Here is an 18,748-nt window from a genome sequence, read left to right on the forward strand (position 1 = left end):
AAACAAATGTTTTTGAGAAGTCCTGCAAAAGTTTTTCTGTCATGTGCTGATATCAAGAAGTCCAACCTTTAATTTATCCGGAGGTTATGCACGTGCGGTGATAAACTATACTGGATGTCTGTTAGCCAAAGCCATAAATCTCCAGCTAGAAGTGAATAACAGGTGGGACTGGAGGAAAAAAACAGTTTTCTTTGCCACACTGGACCAAAACTGACATGCTTCTGTCTGGGTCCCTGCTGTCCCCCTGTTCCTGGATGACATGGGAGGAGTTGATGCTTTTTTTGTTTCTCGTTTTAGTGGCTGGAAAAGCTGAGAAGTTGGGTCACCTGAAGAGAGACCGTGTGCACTTTCTGTGGGCTTGGGAAGACCATGCTGTGTTGATAAATCGAGCCAGTAAAATTCCAGTCAGAAATTTAATGTCATCTCTGCTGGATTGAGTGTATGCTTATCATTCTTAAGGCTGAAATTCTGTAGAAACCAGGTTTCAGGCAGTCTTTTGTTTTGCCCTGGTACGTAGAGGAGGAACGCGAGGTCTTAAGTTCTTGCAATGACTGTTTTTTCAGCAGAAGCAGCTGAGATGCTGAAGTGGGAACTTGCCAAGGCGAGGCACTAGGGCTGGGACAGGGCGGAGAGTGGAATATAAGTCTTCTGAGTCTCATCCTGTGCTGTAAGTGCGAGACCATCTTTTCCTCCCTAGTGGATGATTTTAGCCGAATATATTAAGACCCTTTTAATGGAGTTCTGCGCTTTAAAGAAGCAGCACCCGAGCCTGCTCTCGGAGGCTCATAGAACGAAAGAAGCGGGGCTGGAACAGGAGGAGCTGCTTCTCTCAGGACTGAGCTCATGTACATATTTTACCAGTTCCTGTAGTGTCTTAATCAGATGATAATAGGTATTAACATATGGATGAGGGAGGGGTTCCCAGTTCTTACTCTTCTTCTGTGCACCTGCACTCCCAGTGTTATAACTCAGCAGTTCAGTCGTGCAGCTTGAGCATTTTTGAGTGGTGTGCTTTTTTTTTTTTTTACTACGTCGAGAAGAGCATTTCTAGGTTTGCCCCCATGTTCTTTCTGGAGTATTTCTGAGTTTCAGTGACAGCTCAGTAAGTATTTACACAACGTAGGCTTGAGCTTTCTGTAGTGAAATCTAAAGGATGCTACATAATGATAGGTAAACTTAATAAAAGCTACTTCAGAATTTCTCAGCAAATAATTTTTTTGCTTTATGTGTTCAGAGTAAGATGGTAACTGGAGCAGAATCTAGTTTCTAGTCATGTTCTTTTTTTATTTTTTGGGGGAGAAAAAAGGGACAGAAGTGGGTAGGAGCAAATAAAGAAGGGGGATCGGTTAATTCTGTAAATACTCATGTTAAAGATTTCTTTATGGGAGGGTGAGAGCGTGGAGATAGAGAGTGTACGTGTTAATTCCTATTAAATTCCCATGAAAAATCAGTTTGCGTAAATAACTCTGAAGAAGCCACTACTCCATTACAGTTATTGGCATTTCATGCGATAACCAGCATGTCATTATTTCCTTAAGTTCGCGGTAATAATTGAAGCTCTTTCAAGGACAAATCCAATTGCTACTTTTTCTTTTCTTCCCCCCCCCCCCCCCCCCCTTTTTTTTTTAACTTGGGTAACTTTTCTTTCCCCAGCTAATTAATATTATGCTCAAACTATCCCAAGGAGCTGCCAGTCAGACATGGGGAGTAGTTTCCAGAGGAGCTGTGGGGGACCCTGACGCAGCCAGTGTCCCCTCTGCGTGGAGCAGAGCCCCGCTGCTCGCGCCTGCTGTAGCCTTGCCCTGTGTTTTGTGAGTGTGTTTGGCCATGTGGCGACCCAGAGCGGACCGAAGAGCACTTCTAAGTTTTTTGGTGCGATGCGATGGTGACATCCTGCATGTGGCTGGGAGCAGAGAGCGTTTTGGTGGTCACTGATGTCAGACTGTGGCCTGAGGTGGCCGTGACTTTCCATCCTGAGAGATTCTGTGACTCTTCTCAAAGAGAAATTGTTGAGGTTAGGAGGACTCTGGAATTTCCCCTGGGGAGAATTACTGGGTTAAACAAGTACTTCCCCCCCCTCCCCGGCCCCCCCCTCCACTTGCTTGTGAAATTTCATTCAGGTTTGACTAAGAAAAACCCTGAAAATTACCATTTCCCTTCTGATGTCAGCACCGTTCTGGCACCCTGCCTGTGAATAACCGAACAGGAATGTTTTAAAACCTGCGCACAGACCACAGCTGCAGCTACACCTCCAGACGCCGTGGTGGGAGACCTGCTCTGCCCCGGCCAGGGCTGACATGTGGGATACACTCAGACCGGTGCTTAATCCAGCCAGCTCAAATTGTCGACAGCGGGTTTGTACTTTCTTAACACTATTGGTGTCCAAAGCAGTAGTTTCAGCACTGTGATTAGGGTCTGAGAAGCACGAGGCGCAGAAGAGGGAGAGTACTTGCTCTGAAAGTGGCCGTTCTGTTTTGGGTTTGCGGCACTGAATTTGATCTTTTTGATGAGGGGAACGTGCAGAGTTAGTCTGCGCTGAGTGCAAAATCTTGCTGTCGGTTCGTTGCCTGCGTTGTCTTTGTAGGTGACTATTTTTCGCATTGAACAGCCGTCTGGATCTGAATTCAAAAGGTCATCTAGCCTGCTGTCCTGCTTCAGGGCAGGATCGGCTATACCTGGGGACAGGGCAGACGGCGACGAACACGATGGAGCTGCCTCAGTCTGTTTCAGTGCTTTGCTACCCTTAGCAGTGGACATTAGGAAAAATATTCCAACTCAAATGATTTTATTTGATTATCTGTTGTTGTCCTAGTCTCTCTAGGTATGGGGAACAGAGGCATAAGTGGGTAACCTGCTTTTAAATGTGTAGCTTTCTGCCCATCCCCTGTTTCCTTGAGTTAAATTTGCTAGTTAAATTGCAAAATGTCTCCCTTTACTTCCACATTACTGTGTTCACTGGGGTTTGCGTTGAAGGGATTGTCTGTCCTGCTTTGCCACCTGAACTTATTCCAGGGTCCTGGAGCTGACGGGGCTTGCTCTGTGCTTCTCTGTATTGGATCCTTCCTGTAGGCTTGCTTGGAGTTTTGTACTTCATAACAGTCTGATGATGGATTTAAAGTCCAAATGACTGCAGGACTATGCACCCTGTACAAGTTTAGGAGGAGAATCTGGTATTCATTAACTGTACGTAAATAATTAAACCAGTGCCGGACTAGAGGTGGTCTTCCCTCAGACGTACTCCTTGTGAAATGGTTTGAAGGAAAGTTCTTACCTCTATGCAGAAGATATGTTGAAACGGGGGAAGTTGCTGGAATTAGTTAAAACTTGATTTTTTTTTTTTCTTTATATTAAATACCTCTGACTTTGGAGCTGGCATTGCTAATCAAGGAAAAGGCTTCCTATTCAAGGGCAGTTTACAGAGCGTGATCCCGTGTTCCCAGGAGCTGCCTTTTTGTTGTGCTGTGGCTGCACGTGTTGTTTCAGTGGTCTAAGGAGTACTGGAGCCCTTTGGGCTGGGGTAGCTGTGTGCATGGGGTGGTGGTGGTATTTTTTTATTAAAAACCCCTCCAAACGAATTTGCTAACTGTTGTGGGGGGAGCTTGTGGTAACTGTAGTGCTTGGATCCCCTGGAAAGGATTCGCGGCAGCTGCTGTATATAACAGATTTGAACATTTATTTTTTTTCAGGCTGTGTGTGGATAATTGGACTGTATTGTGACAGGAAGCATTGAAGTATCAAAGTATGTCCTAGTCTTTCAGTTTATTGTGATATACCAGCGAGGCTAGCATGAGCAGTTCTCCATGTCCCAGAAGCCTTTCCTTGCCTCTGCACCCTACAACTGGGGGCATGGGAAATCTTCAGAGCAGGTGCTCAAAGCCATATCTCTCAAAATCAAGGTTAATGCTATAACTGCTAGATAACACTTTCTCCCTGGACATGGGGTTACACCTCAAATAGTTTTCTTTAGTTTTACGAAAAATCGTCTTGCTGGAAATGTTGTTTTTAGCTGCCTGCGGGCAGAACGTGGCTCCCCTGGAACAGGCATGTTAGTGGGGAAGGGACTTTTGGGTGATGAGTGTGCTAATCCTGGATGAGGGTTCATAACAGAAATGGCATGAAAAGCACTCCTATTCAGCTCATGCTCTGGAGGAGAAGCAAAATGCCTGGCTATCTACTATCTACTCTTGGAGGTGCAGAAGAGGCTGACAGACCTATCCTGAATTATCCTACCTGCCTGTACTTCAGCGATATTTCTAAAGCGCTTTCTCTGGCCTTCCTGTTCGGTTCACAGGGCATGACAGCATTGCAAAAGCTTGTTTCCACGTTAATTGTGATTGATTACCTTGCAATCTAGGACAAGATTTCCTTTGAAAAGCTATATGCTGATTTGGTGTCAGGAATTAAAATCAGATGAAGTGATTAGTGTTCTATGAAATATCCCAGAGCCGTTGAGTGCTCCCTGGCTTTCAACTGTGTTTTGGCCCTTAACCCTTGCCTCCCTTCTCCGGAGCAAGGTGCTAAATCTGTTGTCTGCATGCTCAGGTGAATAACTCGTTAGGCATATTGTATCAGGAGATCGTGGTATAATTTGCTGCTGAGCTTCAGAGTGTAGATTTACTGGCTTTAATGATGAATGCAGAATATGTTGGAAGTGCACTGTGTCAAGGCAACAGCGATACTTGTACCAAATGGTGAACGTGTATTAAGGTTAGCTTTAAATCCAATCGCTCTGTAAATGGCAATAAACTGTTTAGAGTTGTCACTGCTGTCAAAGTACAGTCATGTCTCATCTCCCTTTTCTCCTATGAGTTGTCTTACAGTTTCTTGTTATACCTGTTCCTGAAACCAGTGAAGACTTTGCAGCGTTGGCTGTTCCTCCTCCCCCCATGGCATTGGCACAGTTGTGAATTTTTGTATCTTCTCACTGGCTGCCAGCACGCACTCCCTTCGACTTGCTAAGCAACTCCCCACGTTGTTCATTTTGCTTTAAAAGAAAGCTGGATTTTCCTGTGCGTAGATGGAATAAAAGCCCAAGGTCAGAAGCGGGTGTGGGGTAGTGGACCCAGACCTCAAAAAATCACTATAACCAAGGGCTGGTGGGCTTTTCTTTTTTTGTTTTTTTTTTTTTAATTATTGTTATTTTCAAATAACGATGACCTTGTGTCACTGCGGGGCTGGGATTCGTGTTGGGCTTGCCAAGTGTAACAAACCTGAATCACGACAGCGTTGGCTTGATGAAGGCTCCAGTAGTGTGTCTTCACTGCTGTCTGGGAGCTGGCTTGGCTGCAGCTCTGAGTTTCTTGCCTACGTAGTCGTTTCATCTCCCCCAACCTCCTCTCTTACCAACGCAGGCACGACAGCAGCTCTGCGTTCTGGATGCAAATAGTTCATTTGGGTATAAATACTGGAGATTGGTGGTTGCTTGCTATAAAGTTACGGAGCGCATCCTTGGTAAATGCAGATGGTAACTTGTCATTGCTGCAATTTAAAATATTTTTGGTTCCGTGGAACCGAAGTGGAGTCTTGAAGGCTGAATTTTAAGGCTAAAATAAGAGAAGGCTCAATAAAATCCACAAAAATAGCACCCAAATTTGTCAGCTGCTGTAATGAGAAGGGAAATAACTTTTCTTCCGCCTGTTAGCAAAACAAGGCTTTGTTACCTTGTTTCGTGTTGGATATAACATCCCGTGGCTGGTTCAGGAGGGATGGAGGGGGTTTAAGGTGTACTAAGTTGCTTTCTAATGAGGTGATGCTAGGGCTAACGCCAGCGCAATACAGAGTGCGCTCTGAACATCAGCTGCTGCTACCCTGTAACTGAGGTATGTTTGAGACAGTCTTGAAATAATTAGCAGGTCATTACCCACCCACCCCCTGCCCCCTGCTCCTGGCTGGGATAAGGGTGTGCCTTTGGGCAGTTACAGCTGGCTGATCCGCATTACCCCGTCGCAGAGCAGAGGTGATGTCCGCCACTCGACCGGGAGTTCGAATTCAAGGCCTGCGAGGCGAGGGTGATGGAGCAGAGTTTTGTGCTATCTTAAACTGAGATTGCCTGTCTCTTCCACAGGTTCATTCCAAAACTCAGATTTCTTGGATTATTTTGATCTTCCTTTATGTTGCATTGTACACGCTTTTAAATAAATTCAGTTTTTCTGCAGAAGCAAGGGAGAGCCTGTGTAATGCTGAAACGTAGCTTGGAGAAACTACAGGCCCTGACACGCAGCTCTTATTAAAGCAGGCAGCTGCTCTGGACAAGATGGAGCTCTGCATGCTGAGATGAGGTAGCCTCTGACAGCTGTACCTCTCTTTTAAAATGAGCGTGGCCGCGTCCTCCTCCATCTTAGTGTTGTGTGTGGTAGGAGAGTTAGGACCATGGAGATCTGTGGTGTTTTAGAGCCCTGACCTGATCCTGAGATGCTTCTCAGGTATGCCCATACCAACCTGGCGTGGTAGGAGGTAATGGGAATTTGCCTGCCCAGTTGAGTCTGTTCAGCTGCCCTTTATTCTGGTGTAAAATGAGACAAATTTGCAAAGTGATGAGATATTCAAATACCAATTGAGCTTTCAGACAGACAGAAGTGGGTAGAAACCTGCAATGCTGCATTTTACGGATGAAGAGCTAGCAAGAAATTGTTTTTAGGAAGCTAGGAGGCTCTGCTGAAGGTGCTTTATCAGCTCTTGAATGTGTACCGGGACCCGTTGCATTTCTGTGCAGAAAGGGCTTTTAATGAATTGATAGAACTAACTTTGTTCTGGAGAGTAAGCTCTAGTGAGCCTCTTGCATTGGGCAAATGGCCTAAAGTTTTGGAAAACCACTACCGTGTTCAGCAGCAAACGACATCTCTCTGTGAGATCAGTATTGCCCATTTGAAAGGAAACAGGGGTTACGGAGAATCAGCTGGATGACCGAAGTTTGCCACAGGTCACAGTTGTCTGAACGTATTTCTGGGGCTTCTGGAGCCCTTTCAGGTTTTCAGTGGTGCTTAGTGCAAATATTTTGCATCTTGCTAGTGATCTGGAACAGCTGCTTTCTTACTGATCGAAATTAGATCACTTAAGTAGCGGTGACACTTAGAATAATTTTGCTCTTCCATCCTAGCACTTCCTCCTCTTGTTTTTTTATGGCTTGCTCTTGGCCCGGTCCCATTTCTGTGGTACAACATGAGCTTGCTTGCTCCTTCTAGTGTGTAAGTAGGCCTGGAACGAAAATGCTGTAATGAGACACTTAACCGTCTTTTTGTTGACTTGCCTCCAGTTCATTAGAGCAGACGTAGGAGGTTGGCTAAACTTAAAACCTGATTTAATATTCAGGAAGGAAGTTTCTTTCCATCTTAAAAGGAACACCACCTCATTACAACTATCCTGTGTTCCTTGGGATCATCCCCCACAGAGCTGAGGTGCAGCTTTCTTTACATCTTGGTGGTGTTTAGGTTTTGGGAGGGGTCGATGGTGGCACTTCGGGAATATTGGCAAGTTGGCTGAATAGTGTGCTTCTAAAGTGAGTTGAAGTCTGGAGTGAGGGGTTAGCTAGTTGCCTAATTATTTGGCTAGAAGGAAATTATAGTTTCCGTGCTTAAATATAAGAAATATAAGTCAAAATTATTGGAGATGACAGAGATCACACTGCCCATCTAAATCACAAACTGTAGTCTGACTCCAGCTATCTGTGAAACATCTGAAAATTTCACCAGTCTCTGGCTGTTGCAAAAGAGTCACAATCCTTTAATTTTGACTGCATTTAATTTGGTAAAATAGAGTTTGTCAGAGTCTCCTGCCATGTTCAAATACCCATGTAGGTAGCTGTCAGCTCCTGCTTCCACTTCAGTGTCTGTTTGATAAAGAGGGAACCGATTGCCCAGCCGACTCATCCGGGCTGGGCTGGGCTATCAGATAGGGACAACGTGCGTTGTCCAGCCTGCTGCAGAGCGCGGGAGCGAGCCGTGCCACGGGCAGGCTCAGCCTGGGCTCTCTCAAAAGAGAGGTGGAGGGAAAGGGAAATGAGTCCTCTGGTTGCTGCCTAACTTTCAGGTGGTAGGGGATCCCTTGTGCTGTTTGCACAAGGATGTGCACTGAGCCTGCAGGCAGGAGAGGTGCCTGTGAGGAACCTGTCCTCGTGTTGCTTGCACATCTTGGGAGGACAGGGGTGCTGTGTGGGCCCGGCTGTGGGCAAGGTTTGGCCTGGTCCTAACTTTGCATAAAAACAAAGCAGAATTTCCCCTCTCCCAGGTCATCCCACCTCGGTGTTTTTGACATAAATCTTACTTCAGGTCCTTTCATACCAAAGCTCTTCACAAGTCCAGAAAAATGTCCTGTTAATGTGAGCGTGCATCTGCCTTCAAGTAGATCCTGGAGATTGCAGAAAACCAGTTGTGTGTCGTCTTTAGATATGGTAGAGGTTGAAATATTATCGCGAGGGTCCTGAGAGATACCTAAATAGTGTGGTGTGATAAGCAGTGTGGCCATGTGTCAGAGAGAACGGACTAAAGAAAGGAGCTGAAATCCAGAGCCTTGATAAGCTGGATTTGTTGAATTTATTAAGGAGGGCTTAAAGTCAGGCTGGGAAGGAAAGATGAGATCAACAAATGCACTTTGTTTAAAACACAGGCAGGCATGGCACCTTCCTGCCCTCCACCTTTTAAAAAAACAGAAAAAAACCCAGAACGCTGCTAGTACTTGGGTGCGAACATTGTACTCCTGTTGGGTTATTTCCAGTGAGGGTTTGAGGTGGGGCTCTCATTTCACTTCCCCACCAGATCACCTTCATCTGTTTGACTTCTTTCAGGAATAAAATGTTCCGTAATGATATATCCTGTAAGCAAAACTCTGGTCAGTTTTAATCAATTTGAAGAGTATTAGTAAGAGTGGTGCTTAAGCAAGTCCTCCGAGATGTGTGGACTGGCCTCTTGCTGAGAAACATTAATAGGGTAATTACTGATTTGTGTTTAGCCAGGAAGATATGGTTCACAGTATAGCTGCTTGGAGAAAACTTACTCATCGTTTTTCCACTGGTAAAACTTAGTATCCTGGCTTTACAGAAAATCTCCCCAAAGGAACTGGTGTAATAAATGTATAATCGAGGGAAGGAGTAACATTTAACAGGGCTCACTTTGGGTTTATAAGAGCTCCAAATGACTCTTGGTTAGAAGCAGGTGACTGAAGTAATTTAGAAAATGTCCTGTTTTCCTTTTGTGTGTAGCGTTAGCTTATTCTGAGGTCTGTGTGTTAGCAGAAGATTAGAGGAATAGAAAGTGTCTTTGGTCAAACTCTGACCTACTGGAAAAAGTCAGAAGAAAAACCAGGCTCCCTCTAGTTGCAGAACTGAAACTATTGGCCAGAGGTCAGTTATCTGAATGCTTTGGCATCCAATAATTTAGTCTGCATTGGCCATCAATAGTGAGACGATATTATACGTTGCCTCTCGGTTATATATTAAAATCAAAGTTAGATTCTGGGATTTGTGGGGGCGAGATGGGGAGTTTTATTTTTCTGTAGCTTACATAAAAATTCATTTGTCCTGCAACTTTCTGAAGGGTGAGCGTTTATAACCCTGAAACCAATCCTGTACTATATTCCAAAAATCAGGTTTTGGTACCCCGAGCTTGCAGGTGTGAGGCAGAGCAGCCCAGCCCGCTTCGTTACTGGGGCGAGGTGTGGGAGGCTGGGGAAGGACAACCCATTGGGCACCTCCAAGCAGAGCTAACTGTCACTGTACAGCAGACACTGGGCATTTGTTTGCTGTCATTGGCCTGATGCTTGCAGGAGCCATACTGTCTCGCAGAAGCGTTGGCTTCGGTCTCCTCTAGAGTGCTTGTTTCCCAAAGTGATGGGTGCTGCCCTGGAGGGGCAAGGAAACTAACTGATGGGTGCTGAGCAGTGCCGGCGCAGGCTTGGTGTGCTGCCCTGCTTCTGGTGAGGGACTGAAGGAAGTTGGTGGATTTCTCAAATTTAAAAAAGGGAGGGGAAAAGAAAAAAAAGGAAGTGCGCATTTCAGTGATGACGTTCTCAGTAAAACAAGCAGGTTGTTTAAACTGTCCTGGTAAGACACTTGGTTCACATCACTGTAGTGTTTGCTGTGGGGTTTTCCAGGTGTTTTGTCTTTTTGGGGGCATCTTCATCTACTACAATAGGATTTTTCTTTTTATTTTAACTTCAATTTTCCCTCGGCCTCTTCCATCTCTCTTTAAAAGCAGACCGCCATAGGAAGAGAGGCAGTGAAGTATGACCCAGGGCACTGGCCCTTCAGAAGGCTATAAAAGGCAGCAAGTTCAGGCTGGGATATTGACCTTAGCGCAGCCAGTTGCACCTTAAATAGGTCAGATGAAAGTGTTCCTCGCTGGAAGATGAGCTGTGCTTGCTCACGAATGAGGACGGTTGTTAGTTTGTGCTCTTTTTCTCAGCTTGAACTCTCTAGACTGGCTATGGAGGAATTGGAGTTACTTGTGCGTGGAGTTTAAGGAGAAACAGTTGGGCATGAAAGTGCCCGAAGTGCAGACTTGAGCGTGAGAGTGACCTACAGCTGAAGGTAGGGCTTGCTGAAGCATCTGATGCTATTCGAGAAGCACTTGGACAACGCCCTCAGAGATAGGGTGTGAATTTTGGGGTTGTCCCGTGTAGGGACAGGAGCTGGCCTCGATGATCCTTGCGGATCCCTTCCAACTCGGGGCATTCTGTGATGCCATGCTCTTGAGCTGCCCATTGGATGTCGCTGTGTTCCCTCCTCCCCGTTAGTTCTGTTTTCCCAGTGACATCATGGCGTTGCCATGGTTGGATGATGTCACAAGGGAGTAACCATCTGCCTGCGTTAGACTTCAGCTGGTGTGCATCGGCACAGCCTGGCTGGCTTTCGTGGGTCTGCAAGGCTTTGTGCTCACAGCTCGGGGCAACCCCCGCTGCGCGTTTCGCACTTGTTTGCTAGTACCATCACACTGGGTGCAGGCACCATCACACCTACCATAGCTTAACACTGGTGAGTACCTGGAAAATTGGGTCGTCTTGGTCAAGGCACTGATGCCTTGATGCTGCAGGCAGCATAACTCCCATAGTACCCTTTGAACTTGAAAATATGGCAGAGGTTTAGTGTAGGGGGGGGCTTAGAGGTGGGAGGTCAAATCCCTCGTCCCTGGAGGCAGGGATGTTAGTGGAGGCAGGTGTTAATGGTGTTGGATGTTGGGACCTCCAAGACCTTACCCAGTCTTGGTGTCTCACAGCAGCCTGAGCTCTTGGTAGCTCCAGAGGATGTGGAACATACTAGAAATGGCAAAGGTCAGTGCAGCCTCTCTACTTAGATTAGGGTTGCTTTTTAGAAACGTGAACGCTCAGTTGATAAAAGCCTCTTGGCAGCCTTGTGATCAAGGCAAAATATTTTTCCTGAGTAATTCTCCATTTGCTGTGACTCTCACGTGGAGGTTCCCCTGCCTGCCTTGGCATGGTTGGTGTTTCTCAATGGGGTGGAAGGCCCTGAAAAACAGAAAGCTGCTGGTGTTGAACCCACGTCTTTCCATGAGCCACTGTAGGTGTTAGCAGCCTGTTAAGATGATGCTGCTATCCCTGATTTTTCAGCTTGTTGATTTTGATAGAAATGGCACAGAAAGGTTGGGGGAGCATGAGTGATTTTATTTTCTTGCCTGGTTTCAATGATTAAACCCAATATGACCATGATACCAGCTGACTAATTCTTAGGGAAAATAATTCCCCTTCCCCAGCATAGTCCATCACTAATACAATTTTATAGCCAACATGACAATCTTGCTTTGTAACTTCACTGGCTGCAGAGACTGCTTGCCCTTGCCTTTGCATAATGAGGAGTAGGAGACGCAAGGAGAGAGCATGGTCTTCTACCGGGACCTACTTTCTTCACTTCAGTAACGTCCCAACCGGATTCATCCTCTGGGAGGTGAGCAGTTCGTTCTCTGAGCCTGCGGGACGGTGTCAACCAGTGGCGGCGCTGGTCAGCATCTTCTCAGCTTGGTGACTTCCAGGCCTCTGGGGTTTGGTGGTGCCTGTCCCCCGGCCAGCCTGACGGTGGTAGGGGAGCAGCTGCACCTCTCGCTGAATTCGCAGGGCTCGGTCAGGCTTGCCTTTGTACCGGCGCTCAGCAGCCAAACAATAGTTTGTGCTTGCGGGGCCATGTGGCGAGTCACGTGCGGTGCTGTTTCTGCCGGGGTCCTTGCCCATCTGTTCTCGGCTCTTTCTGGGTTATCAGGCGTGGGTCCAAGTCCTCGCAGGCAGCCAGCTCCATGGCCAGAGATTACGAGCACTAACCTTCCTGGCAGGAGTGGTGTGGCTTTGCTTTTATGCAGATTAGCCATGTGCTTCTCACTTCAAGGCGTTCCACAGGAAAAGACGTTTCCTGTGTTTGGTTCTCGGTGGGCGGCTCCGGCACGTTGCACCGGCCGGGGCCGAGCCTGTACGCGTCGAGCGGGCTTGGGAGAGGGATTACGGCGTGCTGCCCCCCCTTCCCCTTCCACCTCCACTGCTACGTCACCACAACACAACCACACACGCGCTCATACTGTTGGTGTCATTCATTCAGTGCCAAGATTGCTTTAAAAAATTCCCTTGGCCCCAGTTCAAACAGGAGTACAGCTGGGATGTGTTAGATTTTAGGCAGTCTGCCCTCAATTTGAGATGAGTTATAAATAGCAGTGCCGACTTCCTTAACTACCACTCTCCGAGGTAAAATGCAGGTTAATTACTGTGGGAATCAATTAGGGCTTCTCTCGGTTAAACAGCCAGTAATGCTTTTTATTATTTTTCATCACAAAAAATGGACAACAAATCTGGTCAAGAAAAGATCTCAAATCCAAGGTGAGGGCTTAGGGCTTTTTTTTTTTTTCTTTCTTCTTCCTTTTTTCCCTTTCTATTTTTTGGGGGGCGGCTGAGGAAACCAGTTGTAGCCAATACCCACGTTTGCCAATAACTGAACGATGCTGATTCGAAACGGGAGAGTTTATTGAATGACTCTTCTTCCTTTTCTTCCTCTGGCATAATAAAATACAAATATGTAATTGGGGAAAGTCAGAACTGCATTTTTCTATACAGCTGTGGAAGGTTTGGCTCTTGCTTCCAAAGTGGGATTTGGCTCTTCCCTTTACTCATTTTCCTGCTGGGACCATTAAGCAAGTCCCCTCCAATTTAACCAAACTGTTCTTTTGAGAGGCCAAATTTCTCTTCTACTGGACAAAATCTGAAAAGAATTGTTTGCGGATTCCTCTCGTCTGCTTAGAAGCTTTTTTTCTAGGAAAGCTCCAGCATTGTTTTTGAAGAATAGCTGGTTTTCACGGTGCTGTTTCATTTCAGGGGTCTGATGTCCTTTACATTACACATACTGATTTGGAGAGCCTTTGAACTCGGCAATTTAAGCTCACCTTGGGCTTGCTGTTACAAGCTTTTAGGCTAGAAATATCTTAAATTTTCTTGAAAGCTCAGTGGTTTCTCTGGAGCACCGGCTTACGGTTGCTTTCGTTACACACCGTACTGAGCAACTTTGCTTTTGAAAGTTTGACTGGTGACAGGCCTGTGTTTTGCCAAGTTTCGGTACTTAAGAGTGTTATAAAACAGCAGAGATACCGAGGTTGAAGGGAGAATAGAGGCAATTTCTATGAATGCAAGGAGGTGTAAGCAGGGGGTCTGGACTTCAGTGATCAAGGAGCAACACTTTCTCTCAATTATGTCTCTCTGTGGCAGGGCCTTGGCTTTTGAAGTGTAATCACAGTAATCTACTCCTGTGGTTTCCTATTGAAAGGATTTCCCATGTATCGGTCCAGAGAAGAATCTCCAGCCTTTTGCAGTCAGAGTTTGGTATTTCCTTATTTATCCTGAAGTGTTCTTGCAAGCGAACAGGCGTCACTTCCTCTTGGCTTACCCATCCCGTGTAAATACGGGTGCAGAGAGGCGCTGCGCAGCACCTCCACTCCCCCCAAAGCCTTCGCGTGAGCTCTTGGATCGATCCGCACTTCACTGCGTTTCAACTTTCTCCTTTTCTTGGGGCGCATGTAGTTAAATTACCTAAAAGGATTGAGACAGCAGATTCAAGTAGACTTTCTGATAGTAGTCTCTTTAAGCCAGAGCAACACTGCTAAGAGGAGAGCAGTTAAAGCCCTGTCACTGAAAGAGACGTGCGTCTTTAATGGGAGATTTTGAAGGAAGAATGCGTAGCAGCATTTGAGATGTACACGGCAGCCCCAGGGAGTATGAATTAGCCTGTTGGTTTGCAACAAGGCAGGAGTGTGTGTATGAAACAGTTCCTTCATTAGAGATTAATTGGCGTTTACATTTCTTCTGTTTATAGAATTTTATCTATAAGGCTGTAATTTAGAGTGATGCTCTTCATGTTTGTTTTTAGCATCCTCTGTGCGCTAGGGCCTTGTGGAAGAGTGGCAGTTCAGAGCAGTGCAGTTTGGAAGCACGTTGTGTACTCCTACGCTGAGCAATCAAGGTGGCGACTTGGTCACATCCTGGAAATATGTTTGGGTTTTGTTTTGGTTTTTTTCTGTTATCTTTCTTTTTTTTAATGGCTGCGTAAACAGTTCCAAATGTTTCTTGAAGTTTTTTAACAGTCGTCATGCTTCCTGTAGGAGTCATGGAAAAGTGGATCTTCACCTTGTTTCTAGCCTTCCTGAAGATACGGTTAGCTTTGCGGGTGACCACAGACAAGAAAATCTGTGCAGAGGAGGCACCATGTGGTGTGTGCATATTTAAAAAAACCCCAAAAAACAAAAACCTCCAAACAGGAATGTATTTGAGAAGCTGCCCTTGCTAGTGGGCTGTGAAGGTGGAGTGACAACCTGGAGGAAGCAAGTAACAAACGGAAAAGATGCCGAAATGTTCAGCCAGTAACCCCAAGGTTGCACTTGACCAGGTAGAAGAAGGAAGGAGGTGTGTGTTTGGGGGGTGGTGAAAAAGAGGTTTGACTTGTCAAAATCTAGGGCCTGGGAAGCCTCCTGGTGGCACCCTTTTTGCATACCAAAGAAGATTATGTGGGGAGGGAGAAGATGTCAGTAACCTAAGGTGATACCCACAAGGCAAGACTCGGGAAGCATTAGGGGCAATTGCTTGAAAGATGTAAACACGATTTGCATCTGTTAGGGTGTATGAAAGCTCCACATGGGTGCTGCCATTGGGGAGGTAAGTCACTGTGGCTCTGAGGGTTCAGATACAGCCATCAAAGACCTCTCTCAAATTTTTTTCTGACCCCCCTGAATGGAAGCTCCTTTCCAGAGCATCGTACAAAACCCCGTGTGGGTGCATGGTATCATCTGAGGGGTATGGCCGTTGGGGAGTGCAGGGATCTAGGGCTTCTCCAGGCTTCTTCCTCTGAGGAAGCCCCTATCCATGTTACTCCTCAGCAGTAGCATCTGTGGGAACTTGAACATAAAACATGAAATGTAACTTTTTCAGAACTGTTTTAGAATCAGGAAGGATAAATATGGAAATGTTCAGCACAACGGAGCATGGCAGGGCATCTAAAATCTGCCTCGATAGAGATAACCATACTGGTGCCATGCACATAGTCCTTTGTGAACAGCGTCCGCAGGATGGCAAACACGGTATCTGCAGGGGTGTCTGGGGCTGAACTGGCATGGAGGAGGGGACTTGGATGGGGTTCTTTAATTGACTTGTGCCATATTGTTGTAAATTTGTCCAAGGGAGCCCAATTTCAGTTGAGTGGGTAGCCCCCCCTTACCAAAAATGGGGTGCTTTTCCTGCCATCTCCATTAAATTCCCTCCCATGGCCCAGCTCCTGTTGCCCCACAAGAGAACCATTAACTCCCCGTTGCGCCCCTACTTACTTGTGTTTGGCGTGGGCTCGGTGCTGTGTGGCTTGCCTGGCAGGCAAGACGTAGCAGACAGCTGGTCAAACAAATGTTTTCAGGGTCTGTGTGTTGGGACTTCAAGCTGTGCTGGCTGTTGGGGTAGGATTTTCTGAAGTGTAGCATACTGCACCAACTTTTTTTCCTAGGAGGGTGGATTCTGCAAACATAACTGAAATACTGTTCTGGTCTCCGGGATTCTTTCAGGTTTCCAGCTGGAGCTGGCTTTGTGCGATATTTGCTTGTGCAGGCCTGTAGTGGCACTCCTCAAGCACCTGATCTCAGCAAGAGAGGGTGGATCTGTACAAATACCAGCCTAGGGCTAGTTGCAGGAAGGAATGGTGTAATAGAGAGTCCATTGTCATGGTGATCTGGTGGAAAAAAACATCTAATTGGTATTAGTTAGGTCATCAGGAGATCAGTGAACAATTCTTATTCAGTCCGAGTGATGGAGGTTAAAGACTGCGCCTGGGATTCATTTAGAGGTCACTACACCAAAACAGGCCTTGCTTTAGTGTGGGAATAGTGCTGTCCAGGTAGAAAGACTGGGTTTTGAGGCTTATAGTATTTTCAGGAAATGTGATTGACTGTTCTTATGTCATGGCTCCAGGCAGGGGTAGTACAGATTAGGAAGCCTTAGGAAAGTTGCATTTATTTACTCATCTCATCACGTCTGCTCTAAGACTCAGGGTTCTGACTTTCAAGGCTGACAAATTTTTCTTTTATGCATCTGAAGAAATTTGATTTAGAAACCTTTATTCTACAAAAGGCAGCAGCCACAAAGTACATGTTAAAAAAAAAAAAAGTGCAAAATGGAACTGCGGTCCTGAACGCTGCGAATGTCAGTAGTGCTGCATTACTACATCAATATGGATTAATTGAAATGCGTATGTGTAAATTAACAGCCTGTAGTGTTTTGGGAGACCTTGTTATATGTGAAAGAAGCAGTGTTTCTTGTGAATATTTAAATTTTCAGCCTAAATTTACCTTGTTGTGGAATATCTGGACATTAAACTGCTACCTACTACAGGGAAAAGCCACTTACACTGATAATTTGTCTGTCTTAATGATCCTTCCCTCCTTCTTTCCTGTCCTCCGGCCACAGGAGATACGTCGGCATAAAATGACTTCTCGTTGGGTTTGTTCTTTGTGAAACATCTGTAGGTTTGGAAGGGCAGCAGGAATCCTGCTGTAATTCAGAATGTAACTGTGGGGTTTAGCACCTGAGAAGAGACAGACGAGTTTCTGCTTCTCTGTGCCAACCTGTTGGAGTTTTCTTCTGGGGTTTTTGGGAAGTTGTGAACGATTCCTACGTGTAGCTGGATGTACATCGTGTGTCGCAACTTGCTTTGCAGCCTACAAGCCCAATGGATCAGATGGGGAAGATGAGGCCCCAGCCATATGGAGGAAACAACCCGTACACACAACAACAGGGACCTCAAGCGGGGCCACAGCAAGGACATGGATATCCAGGACAGCCGTATGGGCCACAAACTCCCCAGAGATATCCCATGGGAATGCAAAGCAGGACGCAAAGTACAATGGGCAGCATCTCATATGCACAGCAGGTAGAGCACCCAAGTTTCTGTAGTCCCTATTTACAGCAGGGGCAGGCAGAAGAGCAACAAAGTACTGTGTCTTCTAAAGGAACCACCTTCAACCAGGTTGGAATCAGTTGCTTAGGTAAAATGACATTTCTTTAGGCTACGTGTTGCACCACACCTGGATCCAGGTGTGATCGATGTACAGGGACCTGTGGAATCCTTGCTTCCAAGAGAGGCAGTGGCAGAGGAGTGAATCAAACAAGGGAAAAATAAATAGCAACAGGAGTAAGATATTCTTTCTGCTGTGTTCTGTTAAAGACACAGCTATTCTTTACAGAAGAAAGTATTTTGGGTCGGTTTTGGCTCATTACATGATCCAAGTGGCTCCTGCTGGACTGTTTGCAGGGTTCAAAAGGCTGCGATTTTTTTCTTTCTTTTTTTTTTTTTTTTGTAAGCAAGTAGTCTTTCCTTTTGATTTTACTATCATTGAAGGGTGGTCAGATCAGGGTCCCTAAAAACTTAGTTATGGTGCCTATGAAAGTTTTGTTACTGCAAAGAATAATGTCATATGCAAGTGACTTTTGCTGTTGTCTGGGAAGTATCTAGGTAGTGGCATTTCCAGTATGTTCCCAGTTAACTGCTCTGCACAGGTCTCTGAATTTTTATTTCTTGAGCATAATCTTACTTTGTGTGTGTATATAAAATAGCTTCGTAACTGGTATAACTCTACCCTCTTCTCCTGTAGATTCCTCCTTACGGACAGCAGGGCCCCAGTGCGTATGGGCAGCAAAGCCAGACTCCATATTACAACCAGCAAAGCCCTCATCCCCAACAGCAGCAGCCTCCGTATTCCCAGCAGCCTCCATCCCAGACCCCTCACTCTCAGCCTTCCTATCAGCAGCAGCAACAGCCTCAGTCTCAACCTCCACAACTTCAGACATCGCAGCCTGCGTATTCTCAGCAGCAGTCCCAGCCGCCCCATCAGCAGTCCCCAACTCCATATCCTCAACAGCAGTCCACAGCCCAGCAACACCAACAGAGTCAGCCTCCCTACTCGCAGCAGCAGTCACAGTCGCCCTACCAGCAGCAGCAACAAACTCAGCAGACAGCTTCCTCGGCTCTTTCTCAGCAGTCATCTTCATACCCTCAGTCACAGCCGCAGCAGCAGCAGTCTGCGTACTCCCAGCAACGCTTCCCCCCTCCTCAGGTAGGCCGTCTCCTGCTTTGTTTCCTTCTGTAAGTGGTTTTTAAAGAAACTTGGGCAAATCCTTTTCTTTGTGCATTAAAGATGGCTGAGCTACTACGCGTCAGCAAGCTGGCTGGAATGATTACCGTAGTAGATGTGCTGCCTGCTCTGTTGTGTCTAGATCTGTATCTCTTAGAGAGGTGTTGTGG

General features: G+C 46.1%; 1 protein-coding gene across 6 annotated transcripts in view; it reads left to right on the top strand.

The window, feature by feature from the left end:
• The window catches only part of ARID1A (AT-rich interaction domain 1A), a 62,872-nt gene that overhangs the window by 8,233 nt on the left and 35,891 nt on the right, over positions 1-18,748 (top strand). For all 6 annotated transcript variants that reach the window (XM_064471310.1, XM_064471313.1, XM_064471312.1 and 3 more), the window contains 2 exons: positions 17,165-17,377; positions 18,099-18,560. In XM_064471310.1, the coding sequence (XP_064327380.1) occupies positions 17,165-17,377; positions 18,099-18,560 (675 nt within the window). The remainder of the gene's footprint in view (positions 1-17,164; positions 17,378-18,098; positions 18,561-18,748) is intronic.

This window comes from Phalacrocorax carbo, chromosome 22 (assembly GCF_963921805.1).
Source record: "Phalacrocorax carbo chromosome 22, bPhaCar2.1, whole genome shotgun sequence".
In the NCBI taxonomy this organism is placed as follows: domain Eukaryota; kingdom Metazoa; phylum Chordata; class Aves; order Suliformes; family Phalacrocoracidae; genus Phalacrocorax; species Phalacrocorax carbo.